Source organism: Mixophyes fleayi, chromosome 1, assembly GCF_038048845.1.
Source record: "Mixophyes fleayi isolate aMixFle1 chromosome 1, aMixFle1.hap1, whole genome shotgun sequence".
In the NCBI taxonomy this organism is placed as follows: Eukaryota; Metazoa; Chordata; class Amphibia; order Anura; family Limnodynastidae; genus Mixophyes; species Mixophyes fleayi.
Genome location: NC_134402.1, coordinates 144,933,774 through 144,959,947, shown reverse-complemented (window position 1 = coordinate 144,959,947; position 26,174 = coordinate 144,933,774). Strand labels below are relative to the sequence as shown.

General features: G+C 38.4%; 1 protein-coding gene across 1 annotated transcript; it reads right to left on the bottom strand.

Moving 5' to 3' along the window:
• Positions 1–209: 209 nt before the first annotated feature.
• LOC142143491 (alcohol dehydrogenase 1-like) lies at positions 210–26,174 on the bottom strand. The gene is made up of 9 exons (XM_075201368.1): positions 26,062–26,174; positions 15,150–15,251; positions 14,410–14,551; positions 13,939–14,026; positions 11,237–11,456; positions 10,383–10,643; positions 2,394–2,529; positions 1,804–1,942; positions 210–469 (listed from the first exon to the last, which is right to left on the bottom strand). The coding sequence occupies exons 1-9, from the start codon at positions 26,077–26,079 to the stop codon at positions 430–432; spliced, it is 1,146 nt and encodes a 381-aa protein (XP_075057469.1). The 5' UTR covers positions 26,080–26,174; the 3' UTR covers positions 210–429.

Genomic DNA, 26,174 nt, shown 5'->3' with positions numbered 1-26,174 from the left:
GTTGCTCATAAACTTACACTACATTAGAGTTACGACGTGGAAGCATCCGAGTGCCTGTGTGCGCATCAAGCTCTATGGGAAAGGTGGCTGCTATAGGCGAAGACCTCTACTACCAGTTTATGACAAGACCCGCCAGCCTAACATTGCTGTCTATTGTTTTACCTGCGCTGCCAAAGTGTTAGATGTATGTAATTCAACAACAACAAACATTTTTTAAAGCAAAATCATATATTTTATTACAGGTCATTGAAAGCACATTTCAAATCTTAAAATTATTATTTCAGACTATTCAGTATAGAAAAATCACCAAACACTAGAACAGAAACTATGAAGCAAAATTTAATAAATGCAACATAAAAATATATTTGGGTATGTGTAAAATTAAAATGAAGGAAGAAAGCCATTGTTGTGAATCTCCATGACAGGTGATTAATGTTTTTGTTGTGCGATTATCAGAACTGAACGAATACTGTAAATATAAATAAAGAAAGCATTTGTTTTAATATTAATTCATAAGTTAGTTCAATATAAACTGATAAACATATTACATTGTGACTTGGATAGCTGTTGATGACTGTGCAGCAAGTTACTGCTTTCATTAAAACATTAAAGGGCCTTGTTAGAACATTAAAGTTCAGGGAAATTCCCAGTTTGATTTGCTTTTTGTATAGTGTTTTGATATTTTATGTTTTTCGTTGCCATTTAGCTAAGCCAAAATTTTCTGTGTGGTGGTCTTGACTATCATTTTAAATTCATGTTTGAATGCAAGTTGCAATTTGAAAAAGACTATGGAACTTGTGCATAATTCCAACTGTTTTCAAATCCAAAGTTATCTTAAGATGCGTTTCAGTTTGCATCTGTGTACAACTATGCTCTGCCTAAACGTTTCTTGCTGTATGTAAACAGACAGAACAGATTGCAGTTTATGCACAAGCATCTGTTCGCTAAAAAGTCACATCAGAACACATAAGAAAATTAAATTATAAAATAAATGAACAACTCTTAACAGTATAATCATTAATAAAAATATTGATTTTTTAAGAATTATTTTTTTTTTTACATTAAACACAAGATGCTTTTAATGCGTACTGTACATACAATGTATTTATATAATCAATCTTACTTGCATATACTTGTTCTGTGCTGGCTAGTGGCACTCCGTTGTGTACTTTTTAATACTAAAACTATGCTATGTCAGTCATCACTATCATTCAACATCTACATCTGATATACATGTGATACGGCTGAAACCAGGTGTACTTAGGAGAAACACAGGACTTGAATCATCCCATCTACATCAACACACTGTTACTGTACATGGCTTACATTCCTCCCCCCCTTCTCTCCCGTTCAGACTCTCAAGTCGTAGGCAGTCATAAGTGTCATTTGCGTTTAGACATGAATTGCATGTTACTGCGTTCATTGGTGTAAGGTCCTTTCTGAGCATGCGTAGAGCTGTGCAAGATACGGCACGCAAAGGGACTTACATCTGAATATTAATCAGACCCAAAGTTAGATATGTAACTTTTTCACTCTCTTTTATGGACGAGGTCCGTCCTAAAAATGGACAGCATAGTGAAACACGTTGCTACCTTTGTGACTAGTGATGTCAAAGAATGACAAAAATAAGGATATATATATATATATATATATATATATATATATATATATATATAGTTGTATAAACAGGTACTCCCATAACTGGTGTGATAACACAGTGCCCAGTAATAGAGTTTGTAATTCTAAGCTACATCTTCAGATCAATATCCCTTTATAAAATGTAATCTTTAGAAAACTGCTTACGTTTTTCCTTCTCTCATGAGGTCAAAACCCTCGTTGATCTTTTCAAATGGCAGCTTGTGTGCCACCAGCGCTCCAAGGTCAAATTTCCCAACCATGTTGTCCTGTACTAAGCAAGGGAAGTCTAGAGGTGCCTTAAAATCTACAAAACATAAAGATATATTATAGTTTTCATATAAAATTCAATGTACAAACTAAATATTCAGTAGTGTTCAAAGCATCATTAGGTTTTATATGTTCGTAATAACATTTGAACTGAATCAAACTTATATAGCTTCCTTTTGGCAGTAACTTCCTGAGAGATCATGAGTATATTATTATAATTATGGATTTGTTGTAGCAAACATAAACAGGATAGTATTTGTTAGAGTGTGTATACTTTGGGTTGAAACAAAAATCTCCTGTCAGTTTAAATTATATATCACTCACACTGTGATGGTGGCCAGACCTGAATAAAACAGTTAATTGAGGTATGTGTGAGGCACCTCTGAAGTATGGAGATGGACAGATTTGTTCATGCATCCTTCCAAGATCTGTGAAATAAATGATGAGCTTCAAGGAAAGAATGTGATCATTAATTTGTTTATTTATACCTCCCAAAAAGGCTCCATTCAGTGAGCGTCCAGTTAGCAACCACATCACATCAATGCAAAGTCTGTCCGTTGAATTGGGAACTCCAATAATATTAGCGGACCCATAGGCATAATGAGTTGACTGGATCATGGATGCCTAAGGGAAAAAAGTTCAAGTTTATTTGTAGTGTATGACACTGTGAACTGGTTGTGTGAGAAGCCAAAGAAGAGACTGCAAACTGATGCACAGAACATTATTGTGCATCGGAGGGGGCTACACTCCTGATATTTTTTGCATTTTTTGTAAGGTTTTCTAAGAACTTGATAAAAATATCAGTTCAGTTACATAAAGGAGAGATCACCATCAGCATCAACACCTTCATCATCATCAGCTATTTATATAGCGCCACTAATTCCGCAGCGCTGTACAGAGAACTCACTCACATCAGTCCCTGCCCCATTGGGGGTTACAGTCTAAATTCCCTAACACACACACGGACAAAGAGAGCAGAGAGACTAGGGTCAATTTGATAGCAGCCAATTAACCAATTTTTCTAGTATGTTGTTGGAGTTTGGGAAGAAACCGAAGTACCCAGACAAAACCCACACAAACACGGGGAGAACATACAAACTCCACACAGCTAAGGCCATGGTCAGTAATCAATCTCATGACCCTAGTGCTGTGAGGCAGAAATGCTAACCACTAAGTGACCGTGCTGCATTCCTGTTAATAAAATTACTATACAGTTTTCTATCAGTAAGGTGTACTATTAATATAACATTTGTTCTGTAGAATTTGATAGTTTTACAATGACGGCAGTGTACACCCCACTCCGACTACGTATGTATGTGTGTGTGTGTATATATATATATCAGATCAGATTTTTACACATTATGATGGATGGGCCAGATATGACAAGAGCAATGTGAGAGATTGCATAACTAATGTATAGACTGTTTTTAACTATAAAATTAAAAATTACAATTGTCATTTGGTCAGGCAATATGGTATAGTGAGCTTCAAAGTGTGAAGACTGCACATCTTTTGAGCATATCCTGATTAAACCTGAGTCTGCAGAGCTAGATATTTATACAATCTCAGAGACCATGGTAATATTTCATTGGCACTTTTTGCTGAGCCTAGCACATTTATTGGCACATAGGCTTGTAGCATCGGCGACCATTAGGCTCCGCCCTCCGAGTATGTGAATGCCGAGTTATTGGTTGGGGGCGTGGCCACGGACGCTGCACGTCGGGAGACGGACGTGGTCAGGTGGGAGCCAGGGTCTATAAAGACTCTGGCTTCCCACCATTCAGTGAGTCATCTGGCAACCGGGACCCGGGAGGGAGGTAGTGGGCGCAAGCTTCCAAATAAATATAAGACCCCTGTAGGGGGAAAGTGCCCTCAGAAAGTAGTCAATATTAAAACATAAAAAACTGAAACATAAATAGGCGCACAACCTGTAAAGCAGCCGTTCTTATCTGCAGACCTCACCCATAAAAATCTTAATCATAAATAAGCAACACAAAATTAGAAAGAAGACGGCGCTATACAATATGTTCTGATAAAAATCCAAATAGAAGAAAATCTTTCTAAGTTCCGTCTGACTGTTAAGTAGTCAATGATCCTCCACATAAATTTTCATTGAAGATGTGAATGCTTCATTTGGTAATTCAGTGAATAATTCAGTGTCTTCCAACCGATCAATTTTGGATATTTAAATCCTCATTATATACATCAGTATATCATGTGAACAAATGAAAAGCAAATCAAGGTGCAATATTCCTGAGTGATATATTATTTCAAATGTGTAATTAACAAGGAAATTACCATAGTACTATGGAGTTATTCTTCACCAAAACACGTAAGAGAAAACCAGAGATATATAAAATCAACATATAGCTTTATTACCAGTACTGGATATCGAATAAAAACATAAGCTCTTCAAAAACCCGACCTCGGATACAGGTGAATCCTTACCGCAACGAGATGAAAAAACAGCATATCATGAAACACTCTGATACCCGCTGGATGGACGCTGCAGGATGCCGGCTTCTGTGTTCCTGTGTTTGTGTGAGGTAAGTAAATGCTAGTCCCGAAGCCTGCTCTCGCCCACCAACGCATTTCAATTAAAAAACTTTGTCAAGGTGTCTATAAAGCTATATGCTTATTTTATATATCTCTGGTTTTCTCTTACGTTTTCTAGTGAAGAATAACTCCATAGTACTTGTTATATACACATTGGAAATAATATATAACTGAGGAATATTGCTCCCTGATTTGTTTTTTCTTTTTTCACATGATATGCTGATGTATATAATGAGGATTTAAATATCCAAAAGTGATCGGTTGAAAGACATTGAATTATTCACTGAATTACCAAATGAAGCATTCACATCTTCAATGAAAATTTATGTGGAGGATCATTGACTACTTAACATTGAGACTGAACTTAAAAAGATTTTCTTCTATTTGGATTTTTATCAGAACATATTTTTTAGCACTGTCTTCTTTCTATTTTTGTCTTGTTTACCTCAGAAAGTAGTGCCTGGAGGGGCAATAAAGTAGGGGGGTGCGGTAAGTGCCGCGAGGTGGCACTAACAGATCCCTCTGAGGGGAATAAAAGTTCTTATTGATGAAGGGCAGCAAGGGAGCCCTAAAGTGGGGAACAGTCATGCGGAGGGGGATCTCCACCATTAGGGGTACCCCAGAAGTGGCACCAATGCAGAGAGAGAGTGCCTGGAGTGATGAAACACATGTATGACAGTGTGCAAGAGGGGGAGAGTCCCCCTGTTACAAAGGCCAGCAGAAAGGTATAGTCTTTGGAGGAGAAGCTGCTGAAAAAGTGTGTCTGAGAGAGAAAGACCTGGATGGATGGCAGCCAGAGACCCTGGATATGGGTGAGTCAGTGGCAGCTGCCACGGAAGCACGTCTGTACGACAGCAGGGGGAAAAAAGGGCCCCTAGTTAGAGTCCCGAGGAGTGTTAGCACCCGGGGAGAGAGTTCATGGTCAGATGCCCTGTTAGACTTATTCAAGTGTCCTAAGCAGGAGGTAAAAAGTGCCATGTGTAACAGTATGGTTAGACCCTGCAACCAGGGGAGTACTGTGAGTCAGCAAGACAGCATATGTCTAAAAGAAAGTGATGCAGAGATCCCTGACAACTGGGATGTGCAGCAGCTATAAAATATTCTGAAAGTGTTCCCCCAAATAGTTAATGCAGCTTCAGCAGAGAGATGAGGGGAGGTCCCTGGAAATGGGGAATCACTCTGTACAGTACCAGTAGGAGCCCCCTTGGAAAGAGCCCCCATCCTTGAAGGGGGGGGGTCACTGCATGAAGGCAGTGTGGCAAGTTGAGAAGGAAGGTCCCCGACGTAGGGGATGGTGCGCACGAGTGTAGTGCGAGAACCTCTGGACCATGCCTAACGTCTGTCTGTGTATATGATTGGACCTGCTGATACTGTGTAATGACTTTTCCTACAATATCGGGTGTGTGAACTGTCAGAAATACTTTACTGCTGCAAAGTGTGTGCTGGGGGAGTTAAAGTGGTCTTATAATTTTTACCTGCAACCATTATGCTCTTTTGTGCTGGAGGAGTTAAAGTGGTCATGTAATCTTTACCTGCAACCGTTATGCTCTTTGGTGCTGGAGGAGAAGAGAAGTTCAATAAAGTGTTTTCATGTTTTCAACTTAGATGGCCTGGCACCCAATATTTCATTGCACTGCACCACATCACTGCACTAAAGTCTGTCCACAGGTGACTGTGTTAAACACCCGTGTATTCAGGGGGGATCCTCTGGTATGGGTTGCCCGTACCCACCAGCTAGCCGGGGTAAAACATACTGACTGAGTATTGTAATACTGCCTGCATAGGGACCCTTCACAGTCTAATGTGCATAAAACTCAATGAACCTGATTTGTTAAGGAAAGTAAGGCAAAAAAATTAGTACGTTTTCTCATGGACAAAACCATGTTACAATGCAAGGGGTGCATACTAGTTTATTATTTTACACATAAGTTAAATACTGGCTGTCTTTTCCTGTACCACACAAATACTTGACAGCTTTATTTTTTCACTGAAATTTAAAGTTGATCTAGGACATGCCCTACCCAACTATAGATATGTCCCCACATTTTGAGTTTCGCTCCCCTTCCAATGCAACATGGTTTTGCCCAGGTGCAAAGTTACTCATTTTTTTTTTGCTTTACTTTCCTTAATGAATCAGGCCCAATATGTCAAATTGTGAGGCCCAGTTTCTCCTGAGTTACTTAATATGTGAGTGGGGATCAAGTGAGTACAATTTTATGATAAAAAAGAGAGTCCAAATATGAAGTCCTTGCATTACACCAACATATAAACTATGCAGGAAAATGCATCTCAAATGGATCTCAAAACATGTGCTGTGTATCTGCAATTTTTTATTTGCAAATTTGCAAATGACATTCACTGTGTTCTATTACATGACTCACAGTAAGTATTTGTAACATTTCAATCAGTGGCCGAAGTAAACATTAAGAAAAATGTAATGGGAATGTAAGTGAATAGAATTTGATAGTTTTGGAATGAAGGCAGTAGAACAAGTGACGGCACAGCATACAACCGTATATACCCCCACTTCGACCACTGATTTCAATATAGTTTTAGGCTTAGCTTTGTTTACTTAAATTAGTCATGGGAGGGATTATTGTCTTTATTACATGTGTGACTTTTGTGTCTATTTAAAAGTTCTCATTACATTGGCTGAAATCTGCTTTGAAATCAGCTTACCCAGAAAGTGCACCTGGAAGATGCAACAGGCCTCCCATTGAAAGTAAAATGCATCTCCTGGTTACAGGCACCTCCTGAGCATATAAAAAATTAATTCTGAAGGAAGGATAATTTTTTTGCGTGGCCCCTTGTTAGCCAGGCAATTTCTCGCCTATGCACATTCTCCACTCTTGTAATTTAAATAACGTTTTCCCATAAAGCAAAATCTCATTTTTCCTTAGTTTTCATGACAAGACTCTTCATGCACCTGGCGTGCACTCAGTATCTCCTCCCAACAGGAGATGCCAGTACTCCAGTATATGTCACATTCTTGGCTTGCAAGTGCAGGTTCTTTCTTGTAAACACGGTTGCATTATATAAATAAATGGTGATGATGATGATTAGATACAAATGTAGGCATATTGCAGGAGGTGCATGCGGAGCATCTTTGACAATTAGACTTCATTTTAGAGATGGGCGGGACCGGTTCCCCGAGAACCGAACCCACCCAAACTTTGCCTATCCAAGTACTGAGCTAAATAGCTCGGTACTCTCCCACCCGCTCCGAATCCAAATCGAGGCAGAACATCATTGTGACGTCGTCGGATCTCGCGGCTCGGTTCTCGCGATACTTCAAGATTATAAATACACGCCTCCACAGCAATCCATCGCCATTTGACAGAGGGAGAGAGCAGGGTGTAGTCACAGGCTGATTAGAGCAGGGACAGAGAATACAATATTCTTCTTGCAATTGCTCTAACAAAAATCGCTAGAGAAGAGAGGAGGATAGAGGTTTAATATTTTTTTTTAATATTTGGAACTCCCCAGTGCTTTTGGGGTGTCCCCCATAATTGTGCATAAATATTTCTGGCTGTCAAAAGTCATATATGTCAGCAGTATCTTACCAAATAATTTTTAGCACTCCTCAGTGCTTTTGGGGTGTCCCCCATAATTGTGCATAAATATTTCTGGCTGTCCAAATTACTATCTGTCAGCAGTATCTTACCAAATAATTTTTAGCACTCCCCAATGCTTTTAGGGTGTCCCTCATAATTGTGCATAAATATTTCTGGCTGTCACAAGTCATATCTTTCAGCAGTATCTACCAAATAATTTTTAGCACTCCTCAGTGCTTTTGGGGTGTCCCCCATAATTGTGCATAAATATTTCTGGCTGTCAAAATTACTATTTGTCAGCAGTATCTTACCAAATAATTTTTACCACTACAAGTGCTTTGCGCTCAGAATGGATTCAAAGCAGTTCACATATGATCAGAATGAGCAACCAGGTTCTGTCACCAGTCCTGATGTTAGTGTTCCCAGTACGTCATCTGGGCAAGGCGAAGTCAAACTACACAGTGTTTCGAAATCAGTCCAAAATACCAAAACCCCAAAAAAATTTACTGTGTTAAAGCGAAAAAGAAGTGTTACTGAGCAAAAGTTAAGTGCCGATAAAAAAAAAATTGCCAACATGCCAATCTATTCACACAGTGGCAAAGAGAGAATGAGGCCTTCACCTTTGGCTATTAGTGGTAGATCCAAAAATGTTACCGAGCCTACAAGTGGTGCACAACTACTGTTACGCGTCAAAGCCAAGCTGCAAGATAACAGTAAGGCATTAGAGGATAATGTTTGCTCTGATTCACAAATGACACCAATCCCTGTGGAGAGTCCATCCAACAGTGGGATGTCTAATCGTGAGCATTCTGTTAGTGTACCCATAAAGAAGGGCCCTTTCAGCAGTTCTGCTGATGTGTACCTGAACAGCCCGAGTGTAGCCGCTGATACACAAATTGAGGATGCCACTTTGGAAATAGAAGAGGATGAGGGGGAGATTTGTGGAGGTGACGAGGGCGCTAATGAGAATGTTGATGATTATGATGCAGACAGATACCAAATTGCCTTTCTCAATTTCTACTTATATTCTAGATTATATAATGGCTGAATAGTTTTCTATTTTACTTCTAGTGGAGAGGGGATCTGATGCAGACAGATACCAATCTGCCTTTGTCCATTTCTTTGTATATTCGAATGTCTAGTTCTACAGTCTATGCAGGCTGCTTTTTTTATATTCAACTACAAGTGGAGGGCGGGTGGGTGGGGGGGTATAGATAGCCACCAAACCACGTGGTCCATTTAATTTTACTTTCTAGTTCCACAGTCTGTGCAGGCTGCTTTTTTTAATATTCAACTACAAGTGTAGGGTGTAATATACACCCAAAGACGATGGCTACATTGCCAATAATCAAAGATGGAGGAGGTAGACAACCAGGTTTGTCTGTATAATTTGCAGACAAGTGTTCGAATTAAGGACGGCCTACCAGGGATTAAACTGTTTGTTTCATAATTTATTAGCTTCTAGAATTACCTCACTTATCTAAGAAACTGGTGGAGCACTAAATTAAGTTATTTTAGACCAAAAAAATTGTAAAACAAAACCAAACAAAACCAAAACCAAAACACGCAAGGGCGGTTTTGCAAAACCAAAAACAAAACCAAAACACAAAGGTAATCCAGATCCAAAACCGAATCCAAAACCAAAACACGGAGGTCAGTGACCATCTCTACTTCATTTACAAAGCGCTAAGGGTTGAGGAGCAAAATACTCAAAATCTAATTTGGACTAGATATGCATCCCAATTTGTGCAAGTGATGGAATTCCACCAAATACACATAGGTTTTCTGGAGCAAAATAATGGCATTTGTAGAGGAGCAATGTTAACACCAGCCAATGGGAGAAGTTGGGTGGTGTGAGGGGGGTATTTGCAAAATACATATTAGGCACTTTGGTGCATTTAGTTTTGGGGAGCAGTACAAAAATAAAATTTACGTTTGTGAAGCAAAATTTAACATTGCCTGCCATTTCCAGTGGTGTTAAAGTTTGTGTTTGGTCAGGGGGGTTGGGGGGGGGGGGTTGTATGTGTTTGGAGGACTCACTATGTGTACTAAATATAATTCAGTTGACAGAAAATACATCCTCTCAATAAATGGTTTAATGTTGCGTAAATTAATATATACTGGAGTAGTCATTTTGCGTGCTCTCCTGAAGCCAAATAAAAAGCACTATAATCCATAGTGTGAAAAACTTGTGCCGTTTAATGGCCAAATTTTGGTAAAAATTGTGACAATGGCAAATAAGCAAAAAAGTTGGTTTTGAAGCTAAAATGTTAATACATCATTCTGTGAAATGTAGCATTATCTGTAAAATGTTTTGCTAACTGATAACACTAGATCTCTGCGTGTATATTAATATGTTTTTCTTACCATTACATCAACTTTACCGACGCATTCAAATCCATAGTCAGCTCCTCCATTTGTCATTTCCACAATAACTTCATGGATGGGTTTGGTACAATCATTTGGATTCACACATTCTGTACATCCCAGCTCTTTAGCTTTGCAAAACTTGGATGGATTGATGTCTACTCCAATAATCTTTGAAGCACCAGAAACTTTGCAGCCTATTACAGCTGACATGCCAATTCCACCCAAACCAAACACCACACATGAGCTGTTTGGCTTTACCTGAAATAAGAGGAGAGAATAAAAAGACCAACAAAATTGTTCGTTGTTCGATATTAAGTGTATTGGAGGATTATATTTGATTGTGATATACAATATCCACTCAATCAATGGAGAGAAAATATCATATATCAACTTTCATAACTATGGTAACTAAATATCCGAACTTGAGCGGAATTTTAAATGGTTCATTCTTTTCTAAATTCTAAAAGAGAATGTTATGAGGATTTTATTGTATTCTGATGTACAGCATTCAATCACATAAATGTGAGCAAAATAGCAATAAGCTATGCAAAATAATTAGCCTGAGATTGTTGTTAAATGAGAAGTATTGTATTGTCACTTTTCATTGTGTCTAGTATAAAAAAAGGTAACAGATCATTTTAACATCTTTTACCTACTTGACCTGATCCTGAAGCATTAATTTCAGGGGCAGTTTTGTAAAACGGTGCCCAATATCACCTCTGCAAATCACTACTACCAATTTTTATATTAATTAATAAATCCCACAACTTACCATTTTCCTGTCCACAGTAGGAATTCAGAAAAACAGAATACACCCACATTAGAGTAATCATATATGTCACCATGCTTACTTTTGCCGTGTTGAGGACTGTTCCATAACCAGTGGAAAATCCACAGCCGATCAGGCACACTTGATCCATAGGAGCGGCTTTATCAATCTTAACACATGCAAATGCATCCACAACAGTAAATTCAGTAAATGTGCTTGAAGACATGAAGTTGTGGATCAGTTTGCCTTTGATAGAAAATCGACTGGTTTTGTCAAGCATGAGTCCAACATTTTTTCCAACACTGTAAGACAAACACGGTTAATATGCTTTTAGCTTTGGATGGGATAACACTTTTATCTTCGGTTTGTAAGATTTAAAGTGTCAAAAAACGTAAATTACAATCTACTGAGGAGGGAATACTGTAAATCACAAGGGTAGTGGATTTAAGGGGTTTCCTCAGCAAATATTTTTAAGTTCACTGGTATATTTTGGTCTAGCAGTGAAAGAGTCTTTTCACTACGTATTTGTAAGAGTCACACAGGGAGCCCTAGAGTCAGCAGCTGTGGTTATGTGTAAAGGAGAGATGTAACATTAACTGGTTATTTAGCCACTCAAAGTTTCACTATCTAGGGTAATGACATTACTGATCTGTAAAATCCTATGAAAATCAGCTATGAGTAATGTTACATTTAGTGGTGTGCCGACAGGGATAATACAGATGAAATTGCATATTTTGCTTGGGGTCAGGTCAGCTAGCCCTACTGGCCTTGTGTCCTATTTGGACCCAGGGTGCTAGCCATAATGAGTGGGAGTGAAACAACTGCAAAACAAGCTGGACCAACAGGCTGTTTGTCATATACATCATCATTTTTAAGAGAGTTCTCGCGGAGCAATGTATTCTAACAAGAAATCACTCTTTAATAGACTCCTCTATATGATGAACACCTTTCTGCAGTTTCCGCAGTCCCACTGATTTTGCAGCTTCCATTTGACAAGCACAGAGAAAGCACAGGGAAGAGACAAGACAGACATCAAAGGTGGAAAAAAAACACAACGTTTTGGTGCATTTGGTGCAATACTAAATGCACTAAGATGCTTTTGGTGCATTTAGCATTGAAAAAAAAACAGATTTTACTTAGTGGTGCATTCTAAAGTTATATGTGTTTTCTTCTGAGCAAATACAAATCAAAATTCATATTTCAATGTGCGTGAAATGAACCAAATACACTGGGACTGAGTATGAACAAAAATAATACTATGTAAATAAAAAAACATAAAACCACTAGCAATGTGCACATAAGCAATGTTTCAGGTGAAGCACACCCTTTTCGTAATAATCCTTCACGGCCTAGAACACATAATGAATAGCAATAGCAATAACAAATAAGTCATTATGAGGCTTATTCTATTGCAAAATATAGCAGATCTGAAATAAAATCAGTAAACCAAAAGAAATGTACACGGTAAAATGTCCCTTGATTAGACATAAGAGATGTAATGTCTTAGATCATGTGTGTTTCTTCCAGGTCTGCTACATTTTGCTAACACTATATGCATCCCAATAACATATTTGTACCTGTAGTGTTGGGATGGATAGTCGGTCTTGCCTGTTTTGTTAAATGACATAAATATAGTGAGAACAAGCCTTTCATTATGTATTTTGGGTATTGTGGGATGCTGGATGAAGGGTGTGTGTCACACTGAAATTTTCCAAACTGTTTTGCAGAATACTCAACTCCACTTTTGGCTGCAGAAAATGTGGCCTTAGATGTCCCACATAGAATTCCTCCTATCATTTTTCTTCCACATAGACATCGACTTTATTAAACCTCAACTGCACCACAAAACAAAAAGAATTGACACCCCATTGTATTTTTAAATATAAATTCAATGAAATTTAGAATTTAACTGTATCACAGAACTTTGCACTTTCACGTCAATTCCTGTTCCATTTTTAAATTCGATTTGCAAAATATTAAACTATAACTTTGCTCATCTCTAGTTACATATATTCTACCTGTTACTATTATTATTTTTCTACAGTATATGAAATGAAGTTTTATTTGTACTAGCAAGGAGTGAGTTTCTCAACTTGTAATTTACAATTAAATCGATACTGGTGTCTGGGTAGTGGCATGGAGGATTGATATTTTATTCCTTATTAAGTGATCTTGTTTCCAATGGTAAGACATAGCAAATTTAATTAAAGTCATTTTACATGTTCAAATCACTTTAATTTTATTGACTTGTAGGGGGTCTCTTGAAACAATTAGTAGATTAGTAGCATTATCTTTCTGATTTCCTTTTGTGCTCTTAAGCCAAGTTTGTGTGGCAAAGTTGTTTATTTTATGGTTCATGAACTGGATACAAAGCTGCTCTCTGGATGCAGAACTGTGTCATAACCAAAAAAAAAAAAAAAAAATCTGTCGATCTGATGATATAAAGACATTGGTGAAAAAAATAAAGCAAAGTATTTACATTTAACAACCTATACATGTTGTTCTGCAAACTTTACTAAACATATAAATATGGGAATCCCCTTTAAAATCGGAGGAAACAAAGCAAGGTCATCATAATTGTAGTTCAGTGATTCAAGTTTTCAAATAAAACATATCAGAAGATTAAAATGATCAGAGTGTGATTCACTGCTAGTTCTGAAGTACAGTAACACAAACTGTAAAACATAAAACATGTATCTCAAAAATATCTGAAGAACCACAGATTAACAGTGGAGGAATTGAGTAACGGTATCAACAATGTAAAAAAAATAAAATAAAACATACTCATTTTTTTCACAGAAGTTGCTGTCTTCATGCAGACAACTTGGACACTTCAAACACATTGGACTGCACAATGGGATGACATGGTCTCCTACAAAAGAGAAAAAAAGACTAAATAGTAGTAACAGACATTGCAATTAGTATAATGGGACTGTGAGCATCATTGACAAATAAACAATTGAATGCCATACTTTACCAATGTCTCTATTCAGGGACTATACTTAGAGGTTATCACCACTCATTTTGGTAAAAAAAAAAAAAAAAATCATACTCCCCAATTGATAATAATTTTTTTGTAAGTCAAGAGATTGCATTTTTAACTACACACAATAAAATCTACACCCTCATACCTAGGGAATTCTTTTTAGGTAAGGTTTGTGTTAGAAGACTAAAGTTAGTCATCAAATCACCTTATCTTTACACCTGTTAAGTAGTGAACTACAATTTTTACATTAAAGTATTACTTAAAGTTACCTGGATGAAATTTTCTCACTCCTTCTCCAACACTCTCAATAATTCCAGCACCTTCATGTCCCAAAATAATGGGAAATTGTATGCCAGCCATTCCACCTCCCAAGGCATGGTCATCAGTGTGACAAATTCCACTTGCATAAATCTGGTAATAGAAACATTGCCATAAAAAAAATAAAAAATGACATGATAAAACAAATTATGTTCTGTTCACATTACAACGTGCTTTAAAAAGTACTGTATAATGTAAGTTTAACTAGGTTTGTTTTGAATGGTGATTCTGATCATCCTTAACATTAAATGCATGTGACTTTTGTTATTTTTTGTTATATATTTATAGGCTTGGTGAATTTAGCAATTAGATTGTCACAAACACAACAGCTTCAAACTAATATAGAAGTGTTGAGACAAATATAGGTATAATTTTTGGAGCGTTCTAAGCTAAAATAAATATACATGCGGACTGACACCTTTCTGAGATCTTTCAAACCTTCTGTCATTCGGCTCTATACACATGTTTGTAATTGTAATGCCTAATGTCTTTTGTTTGTAATTCCGTTACGACTGTATGTGATAGATTCAAGACATACCGGAAAATGACAGGTGACTCTCAATGTTATTTCCCTACTAAATTACTTTATAAATTAATAATCCAAGGATAATTAATTATTGCCCATGAATAAAGTGTTTTCCTTTGTTTCAGTTAGTAAATGAATACAATAATGAAAGAACAAATAGGTTACCTTGATCCGTATTTCATTAGCTTTGGGTGGGGCAACATCAATTTCCTCAATAACAAATGGCTTTTTGAACTCATAGGCAACTGCAGCCCTGCACTTGATGACCTAAAACAAAGTATGTAATAATATATAAATATTTGTAAAAAAAATATAATAAAAGGAGAAGTGGCCTTAAAATGGTACGGTTGGTCATAATATTTTTACAGAGATATAATCTTTACAAACCTAAGTCACAATAAGCCAGTAAAGCATAATTATAAGAAATGATACATTTGATGTATATCCTGCCAGAGCATCTAACTAATTATTGATAGATGTTAATTAATAAAAAGTGTATTTAATAGTGGAAAATGCATTTAGTAGCAAAAACATCATGAGTATCAATGCGCTGATCAGATAAAAAAAACGAAACAGGATGATATCAGGGATAGAAATTTTAAAGTACAAATCTTTAAAACTTGAGGCTCGTCCAGGAAATTAGGGACAGTTGGCAGCTATGTCACTTTGAAATTCACACATTTTTGGCCTGATAAGATTGACGTCAGAATTGCTGCAATGAGAGAGGTTCTTTAGTTGTTGAAAATATAGATCTGAATGTAGCATATCTCCTCTGTACTAGCTGTATCCTTCAATGACCTCAAATACTGGCAGTGTGCCTGCCTGAGATATTCATAACAAAGTAAAGGCTTAGCTGTTCCACCCTTCTCTAAGTTCTTGTTTTCATGCCTGCTGTAATAGTGGAACTGGCACAAGGCTGCATACTGTACAAAAGGCTTCTTGTTTTTGCATGTGTGGTAAATGCTTTCCATTTAATGCAGCTATTTGATATTAAAAACGTCTGTACTGTGTGTTGACTGTTCTCACAGTCCTCTGCAGGCTTTGTAAACATTTCTGTGATGAATGACATATTTAGAACTTAAAATGAATAAGAGATATCACAAAAACGATGTATGACCGGAAAATATTATGAAAGTGAATATTTGCAATCAGTTTGGCTATAGAAGAGCAGAGTGCTTATTGCAACATAACAAATTTCTGATATGTGTAACGTTATTGACTCCAAGTTGATGATTTTGTGACCCAATCACAAAATGATTAACATATTCTCTACAGTTGATATGTGTTTAAGATGATCTGTGTTTTTCTGTAAAAAAAAAAAAACACACACATTTGTGTTTTTCTTCACTATCACAAAGTAAATTACACTGAATAAAGTGACGTATTTGTTGTCTTTACAGAAACAACATCATCTATCAAACGTACAACACATATTTTTGGAGGGCTACAGCATACTGACTTGTTTCTAAAGAAACTACACTCAGGCAGCTGCTGAATTAAGACGGCATTCAAGACATGCAAAACAATGATTTCATGTGTAGTAGCAACGTTTAGAGACCTATCTGGTCTCTGTTTTTGGAGCTTGAAAAAGACATCAGGGGGTAAATGTATCAATCTGCGGGTTCTTCAACACCCGCATGTTCAGCCTCTTCCGCGATTAAATTTCAAGCGGCGCTGCATTGTAAATGGTTAACTTCCCTTTACAATGCAGCGCCGCTTGAAATTTTATCGCGGAAGAGGCTGAACACGTGGGTGTTGAAGAACCCACAGATTGATACATTTACCCCCAGATAGGTTTCAAAACTTTGCTGCTGCACATGGAATATTTTTTTAAAGGGGAATTCAATTAGCCGCCATGTTCCTCAGAGCATCGGGGGCGCAAGATTTTTACAGCAATCTAAGTTGATTTTTTTCCTTGCTACCCATAGAGGTGCGACCGAACCTGAAGTTTCATAGGGTGCGTGCCCATTTTGCTAAAAGTTTATGTATAGATATATACTCTATGATGCCCTATCCTCCTATTCTAATCTAATGTTGAAAATTTTGTGGTGACAAAATATCAGTAGTATCGTCTATCAACTAAGTGCTTGTTTCCTCATGCCTTGATGCATTATTGTTTTTGATACATGTTTTTAAGGTTTACATTATGTAGCTATGTATTTGCTAGTTTACAAATAGTGATATGAAGTACACTACAAAAAGCTGGATTTGAAGAAAATCCTTTGAAACAGGAGATATGCGCTGTGGTATATGATTATTGATACTTGGGTAATCAATCTGTATGCAGGGCCGGATTAAGGGAATGGAGGCCCCTGGGCTAAGTGGGCCTATATTCCCCCGTGAGGGCAACCCCCCTGGGATCTGAGCTGCCCGCGCCCCCCCCCCCCGTGATCCGAGCTGCCTGCGCCCCGCGCCCCCCCCCCCCCCCTGGGATTTACCTCCTTCTCTGGAGCGCTCTACGCTCTTTACTGAGGAGATCTCGTGAGAGTGAGACTCACGAGATCTTCTCAGTAAGGAGACTACAGCGCGCCAGAGAAGGACCGTGATGAAAGTGCTCGGCAGCACTGATCACGCCGGGGGCGCCCCCGCCCGATCGATACTGCTGCTGAGCACTTTCAAGGGCCCCCTGGATGCCATAGGCCCCTGGGCTTGTGCCCAGTTAGCCCTATGGTTAATCCGGCCCTGTCTGTATGCCATGGGTGATTTGGTAGGACATAAGTTATCAGCTGGAGCTTTTTCTTCACTTGAAGACGTTCTTATTTGTAGAGTTTCACTGTTATCTTGTTATATATCTGTGAAAGAAAACTTTCTGGTGTAAACACACTTTATGGGTGACTAATACACGGGTGATTTTAACAAACAATATTGCACTATTGTCTTTTTCTTTATTTCTCTTTATTCCCTTTACCCATCATTGTGCGTGGATTTATGGAGCTGAGATCTGTATGTGAAGTAGTGGATCACCATATTTTACATACAGGCCATTAATGAACATATATGCGGAAATTATCAAATAAGGTCAGGATACACATACAGTGGCAGATTGGCAGTAGACCTTATCGGGACTGTTTTGGGCAGATCATGATATTGGGACCGTCCAGGCTAATTTTAGTAAACCACATTGCCCCATCATAATGCAGAGATCTTGTGGGAGTAACAACAAGATCAGACCTGCAGGATCTTCCTCCCTGGCGATCCGTCGCATTGCAAGCAGTACAAGCAGCACAGAGGTAAAATTAAAGGGAGAATTAATGTTGATGGGGAGCATGTCAGCACATATAATATGAGGGTCAGTGTGGGGGGCATTATGTGGGATAGAATTAATAGAGGAGCACCATATGGAGAGATTCAATATGAGGGGGCATGATATAAGGTAGCATATTCAGTTGGTGCTGGGGCAATGATATGGAAAAGCATTAAAACATAGGTGGATTACATGGTAGTTTGTAGCATGCTCTCTGTGTTGTGAAGCTGTTAACCAGAATGCCTGATGTATTGTACTGTGGGCACAAGTATGCTCTCTGTATTGTATTGTGATCACAATGATGCTCTCCGTATTGTGTGGCAGTGACTAGGATACTCTGTATTGTGTGGCAGTCACTAGGATGCTCTGTATTGTAGGAAGTCTCGTGGACACTCTGTAATATATGGTGGTAACTAGAATATTCTCTGTATTGTATACGGGTCCTTAGAATGTTTTCTGTATTATATGGTGGCCCCTAGAATCCTCACTGCTTTGTCTTGCTTGCCATCATCAACATCATCATCATCAACATTTATTTATATAGCGCCAGCAAATTCCGTAGCGCTTAACAATTCCGATACATTTTGTATGGCACATTCATGGGAGTATTTTAATTCAAACAAAAACAGCATTATTTGTAGAGATGGGCGGGTCCGGTTCTCCGAGAACCGAACCCACCCGAACTTTGGGTATCCGAGTACCGAGCTGAGCAGCTCGGTACTCTCCTGCCCATTCCGAATCCAAATCGAGGCCGAACGTCATTGTAACGTCGTCGGATCTCGGGGCTCGGTTCTCGCGATACTTCAACTTTATAAATACACGCCTCCACAGCAATCCATCGCCATTTGACAGAGGGAGAGAGCAGGGTGTAGTCATAGGCTAATTAGAGCAGGGACAGAGAATACAATATTGTTCTTGCAATTGCTCTAACCAAAATCGCTAGTGCAGAGAGCAGGATAGAGGTTTATTATTTTTTCTTCATATTTGGCACTCCCCAGCGCTTTTGGGGTGTCCCCCATAATTGTGCATAAATATTTCTGGCTGTCAAAAGTCATATCTGTCAGCAGTATCTACTAAATAATTTTTAGCACTCCTCAGTGCTTTTGGGGTGTCCTCCCAAATTGTGCATTAATATTTCTGGCTGTCAAAAGTCATATCTGTCAGCAGTATCTACTAAATAATTTATAGCACTCCTCAGTGCTTTTGGGGTGTCCTCCCTAATTGTGCATTAATATTTCTGGCTGTCAAAAGTCATATCTGTCAGCAGTATCTACTAAATAATTTTTAGCACTCCTCAGTGCTTTTGGGGTGTCCTCCCTAATTGTGCATTAATATTTCTGGCTGTCAAAAGTCATAACTGTCAGCAGAATCTACTAAATAATTTTTAGCACTCCCCAGTGGTTTGCGCTCAGAATGGATTCAAAGCAGTCCACATATGATCTGAATGAGCAACCAGGTTCTGTCACCAGTCCTGATGTTAGTGTTCCCAGTACGTCATCTGGCCAAGGCGATGTCAAACAACAGAGTGTTTTCAAATTAGTGCAAAAAACAAAAACCAAAAAAAAATTTACTGTATTGAAGCGAAAAAGAAGTGTAACTGAGCAAAAGTTAAGTGACGATAAAAAAAAAATTGCAAGCATGCCATTCTACACACGCAGTGGCAAAGAGAGAATGAGGCCTTCACCTTTGGCTATTAGTGGCAGATCCCAAAAAGTTACCCAGCCTACAATTGGTGCACAACTACTGTTACGCGTCAAAGCCAAGCTGCAAGATAACAGTGAGGCATTACAGGAGAATATTTGCTCTGATTCACAAATGACAACAATCCCTGTGGAGAGTCCATCCAACAGTGGGATGTCTAATCGTGAGCATTCTGCTGATGTGTGCCTTAATAGCCCGAGTGTAGCCGGTGATACCCAAATTGAGGATGCCACTTTGGAATTAGAAGAGGATGAGGGGGAGATTTGTGTAGGCGACGAGGGCGCTAATGAGGATGTTGATGAGGATGAGGTTGTTTGTGTAAGTCCTGCACCAGTGGCAGCAGTTCTGGCACGTGACAAGAAAAAGGCCATTGTCATGCCTGGGCATAAAACAAAAAAATCCACTTCTTATGTGTGGAATTATTTCTACCCAAATCCAGACAACAATTGTATAGCCATTTGTAGTGTATGTGAAGCCACAGTCAGTCGAGGGAGGGACCTTAACCATCTTGGAACCTCGTCTATGTTACGCCATTTAACGAGAGTTCATGGCAAAGTGTTGGGAAAAGCTGAAAGTTCTTCCCAAAAGAATACAAGCACTCCCTCATCAGCTAAGACCCTCCGCTCACCGACATACCGACGGCTACAAAATACACCCACCACACCATCCTCATCAATATCCTCAGTAGCGCTCGGAGTTAGCCCGGCATCCCACTTAAGGCTGGATGACTCCGGCACTATTATTGATTCCTCTGAAGAAAGCGTTAGTCCTGCTGCTGCTGTTGCTGCTGCTGGGGGTGAATCTTCATCCCAGAGGCAGGTTAATAAAATGAGCAGTCCTACATTTCAGCAATTAACTGTGAAACAATCATTTGCGAGGGGAAGCAAATATGACAACAGTCACCCAGTCGCCAAGCGAATCACAGACGCCATGGCTGCAATGTTAGTGTTAGATCTGCGTCCAATCTCCACAATAAACGCAGCTGGTTTTTCACAGTTAATTGAGGTTTTGTGTCCGCGTTACAGAATTCTATCGCGACACCATTTCTCCCGTAAAGCTATTCCACAACTATACCAAAAAGTGTGTAAAAATGTAATGATTGCGCTGAAAAATGCCATTCTGCCCACTGTTCACTTAACCACAGATATGTGGACAAGTGGAAGTGGCCAAACCAAAGACTATATGACTGTGACAGCCCACTGGGTTGGTCATTCACCTTCACCAGCAGGAACAGCAGCAGCATGTACACCACTACGTAACATTTGTCACAGGCAGGCCACTCTTTGTATCACCGGCTTCACTAACAGGCATACGGCTGACAATTTGTTACGCAAACTGAGAGATGTGATTGATGCATGGCTTATACCACTCGGACTCTCCCCAGGGTATGTCATTTCAGATAACGCCAACAATATAGTGCGAGCATTACAGCTGGGTGATTTCCAACATATTCCCTGTTTTGCTCACACCATCAACTTGGTGGTGCAGAGCTTCCTACGAAATAACCGTGAGGTGCAGGAGATGCTTTCGGTGGCCCGTAAAATTTCAGGCCATTTCAGGCATTCAGCCACAGCATGTAGGAGATTACAGCAGCTCCAAGAGCAGTTTAACTTGCCCTGCCACCAACTTAAGCAAGAGGTGGTAACTCGGTGGAATTCCACCCTGTACATGCTTCAGAGGATGGAGGAACAGCGCAAAGCCATCCAAGCATATTGCACAAGTCATGACATTGGGAAAGGAGGGGGGATGTATTTCACTCTTGCACAGTGGGGAATCCTTTCAGTGCTGTGCAAGGTGCTAAAACCATTTGAAGTTGTGACATGTGAGGTCAGTGCAGACTCTGCTAGTTTGAGCCAAGTCATTCCTTTAATTAGACTATTGGAAAAGCAGCTTGAGAAAATGAAGGAGGAGCTGAAAGCAAGCAATTCAGCAAAGTATGTTGGCCTTGTCGATCAAGTACTTAATTCGCTTCACAATGATCCTCGAGTTATTAAGATCTTGAACTCGGATCAGTACGTTTTGGCCACTGTGCTTGATCCAAGGTTTAAAACCTACATTGAGTCTTTACTTGTAAATGAGCGAGATGTGAACTTTTGCAAGGAGCTATTGCTCAGCAAGTTGGCCGCTGAACTGGGCCTCGGCTTGACGACGTGTCCTCCTTCACTTTCTCAAGCTGTTGCTCGTAAAAAATTAAATCTCCAAAAAAGAAGCAGGGAAGACACAGGGGGCAGACGAGAACAATTTAACATCTGGGCTGGTTTGAAGGATTTTTCAAAAAAATGTGTCACTTTGCCCATAACTCCATCCAATATGAGTATAAACATGCAAAGGATGGTGGAGGATTACTTTCAAGAGGTAGTTGATATGGAAATGTCAGACAGTCCCTTTCCTTACTGGGAAGAAAAGCAGGCCATTTGGAAACCCATGTACAAACTTGCTTTGCAATACCTAAGCTGCCCACCCTCCAGTGTGTACTCTGAACGAGTGTTCAGCACAGCAGGGAACTTAGTCAGTGATCGCCGTAGAAGGTTACTTCCCAAAAATGTGGAGAAAATGATGTTTATAAAAATGAACTACATCTTCCACGAGGAAGGCCTTCACCATCCAAGACATCCAAGCACTGACTGTTCTCTAATGGCGGATTCAAGCGGCGATGAATTGATAGTCTGTGATGATGACGTACACACTGATGAGGGTGAGGATTAAGCTTAAGATGATGCCGATAACATCTTTTTAAAACTTTCTATGTAAGTGTAGGGTGCAATCTACCCCCAAAGAGGAAAGGGACTTGTGGCATTTCCATATCACATACCATCTTGAAAGGCTGCTGTTAGGGCAATTTATCCTTAAGGGTAGGGTGTCATAGACAGAGTGACCCTAAACTGGCTTTGTCCATTTTTCATAATATTGTACAGTCTATAATGGCTGAATTTTTGGGTATTTTATACAAGTGGAGGGGGGCCTAGAGAGACAGAAACCAAACTGGCTTTTTCCATGTCAATTAATATTGTACAGTCTATAATGGCTGAATTTTTTGGTATTTTATACAAGTGGAGGGGGGCCTAGAGAGACAGAGTGACCCCAAACTGTCTTTCTCCATGTCAATTAATATTGTACAGTCTATAATGGCTGAATTTTTTAGTATTTTATACAAGTGGAGGGGGGCCTAGAGAGACAGAAACCAAACTGGCTTTCTCCATGTCAATTAATATTGTACAGTCTATAATGGCTGAATTTTTTGGTATTTTATACAAGTGGAGGGGGGCCTTGAGAGACAGAAACCAAACTGGCTTTTTCCATTTCTTTACATATTTAACTATAAGTGTAGGGTGTAATATACATTCAAAGACGATGGCTGCATTGCCAATATGCATAGATGGAGAGGAAGACAATCTGTTTTGTGTGTAGAATAGGCCTACCAACGAAGAATTAAACTGTTTTTTTGGATGATTTATTACCTCAACAATTAGATTACTTGTCTCTAAAACAGTTGGAGCACTAAATTTGGTTAATTTAGGCCCAAAAACATGGATTTTCCCAAAAAATAGCAAAACAAAACCAAACAATACCAAAACCAAAACCAAAACACGCAATGGCGGTTTTGCAAAACCAAAACCAAAACCAAAACACGACGGTAATCCAGATCCAAAACCGAATCCAAAACCAAAACACGGGGGTCAGTGACCATCTCTAATTATTTGTGTGATGCTAATGTTTGCAAGTAAACACAATTACATTTAAAAACATGTGTTTTTCGTTTCTGAAAGCCACCCCTGCACCAAGAAGAGGTACAGAGGACATTGAAATGGTGGAACCTCTTGGGAACAGGGCAAAACTACCACCATGAGGAAATAATGTGATTCAAGGATGATCTAACCACATCTACCTTTGCGTTGGCCCCGCCTACATTTCACTTGGTCCCGCCTACATGAGGACAATTTCAGAATTTTTTCCAGGGCCACTTTAGGTTCCCGATACACCCCTGTACACATATCAAGTATAGGAACGAGAGCTCATCTAGAGGGAGGGTCCTACTCTAATATATACTGCAAGATGCATATATCATACATTAACTAAGTGTTGTATAACAGCGTTGTAGAAAGTGAAATATGCAAATCACCTGGTACTCTGTTAAAATATTTAGCTCTGATCATTTCTGAAATAAACCAATTGCAAAAGTTATTGCAAAATTATTGTTAATATATCATTTTGTTTCATACCAATAGTGACAGTTTATGCAGGGGCTCATGGACAGGATCTGAAACACTGTCCATGAGTCATAAAGTACAAGTAAAGCCACAGGTGCTGTTGGTCCCCATGTCTGCAGTGGAGGCATGAACCATCATGGCTGGTCACTAATTCTAAAATTATGATAAAGCAACCAGCACTGAAGTGTTCACGTTGCTGGGGCGCATTACTCTGTACCCAGTGTACTTGAATGAAATCACTATAGGCTATTATGTTATCAACAGGAAGCTGATGCTATACTTAACAAGCAATTTATAAGTATAACTCTCTACTTTAGGTTAATACCAGGTCCTTTTATCATGTGCACAGCCACAATAGACAGTAAATGGAATAAATAGAGCAGCCAACAGTGTAACTAGTCCTGAAATAAATTATTATCTCTACTAAGTGATAATGTGAAAAAAAAAACAAGTTAATTAGCTTTAATTGTAATTACATCATTTCTGTCCAGTGTATCTCAACCCTGTGTTCTGCTAGTGGTCATTGTGCATGATAATTTTTAATTGTGTATGATAATTTTATCATACACAAGTCAGTCTAGATTACTCAGGACCTTATTTGTAATCAAATGGTTATATAATATAACAGAGAAGAAATAAGCCTGCGCTCGGTTTATACCATGTGATGTATGGTACTAGCTCATGGCAATATAAATATGTATACAAAACAAAAAGACAGTTGTTGTCAGCACTTGTCATTAACACTGCATATTTGGGTGCATCTAGCAAATGAAAACATGAGATGTTAGTTCATATTTTGATCAAAATATTTAAGCCTACATCCCAGCGTCAAGGGCACCCTCATTTTGATCAAAATATAACATAATAAAGTTTTTTCATGTTCACAGGGATGTTAAAAAATGTGTTTCATCATTCATTACATTATTGTAAAATCCACAGAGATTACAGAAAGTGTCAAAAAAGATTCCTGCATTAAACAATAAATAATATAATTACTAAATCAATTTGAATCAGTTACATCCGTTAAATGTTACACCCACATCTGGATAATCGTAAAACTAAGCAAACATTCTGCATGCGACGTGTTCAGTGAATAAGTTAAATATACCTTGTGGCTATTGCAGCAGTATATATAAAATACACACCTGTAGTGATTTAAATGAAAGTTAATTTCATGTACTCATTTAACCACAGTTTCCCTTTATTCATTATTAAATAATTTTAATTTATTGCATGTATTGATTTCATAGTATGTATCTTTTTTTAGTATGTTGGCTGTATTTTATAACCTGCAGGTTTTTACGTTTATTACCAATATATGTGAACAGTTTTAGACTGTGACTACAATATTTCCACAGATTAAACCAATTATGATATACTTTAAACTACTTGTATATTTGTTTCATTCAAATTTAATTTTACACATTTCAAAGTGTGCATTCTGGTTTTTTGATATCTAGATTGTCAGAATGACATAATAACATAATATGTGTGCTACTTTCTAAATAAATTGTACATTTATAATTATATATTTCATTTTTATTTAATTTTACTGGACTTTTCATAAACCATATAAGGTCAAAACTCCAAATGGAACTTTGCTGAAAAGCTTAACAAATGCAAGGAATGAAGCTTTCAGTAACCATTGCCTCTATGTCTGACTGTTTGTGGGTGGGATTTGTATCAACTAAATATTGTTCCTGGGATGTGGATGCATATTTGAAAGGTCTAAATACATGATACACATGCAATGTAAAAAAAAAATATTGAACACAAACATATTATTATTCTTATTGTTCATTTAGATTACAAACTTTAAATAGCTTTTGCAGTGAGTGCAACATTTTGTAATGCTTATCTAACTCATTTAGTGATCTGTGCGTATCATTTTATGTATGTTAAAGCAAACTAATATGGATCTTACCTTTCCAGCAGTTGACATTTCTGTTCAGCAGCAGAATGACCTGTAAATGAAAGAGAATAAAAGATGATTAGGTTTTTTTTTCTGCCTGTCAAAACTTTTCTGCTTTGAGAGTT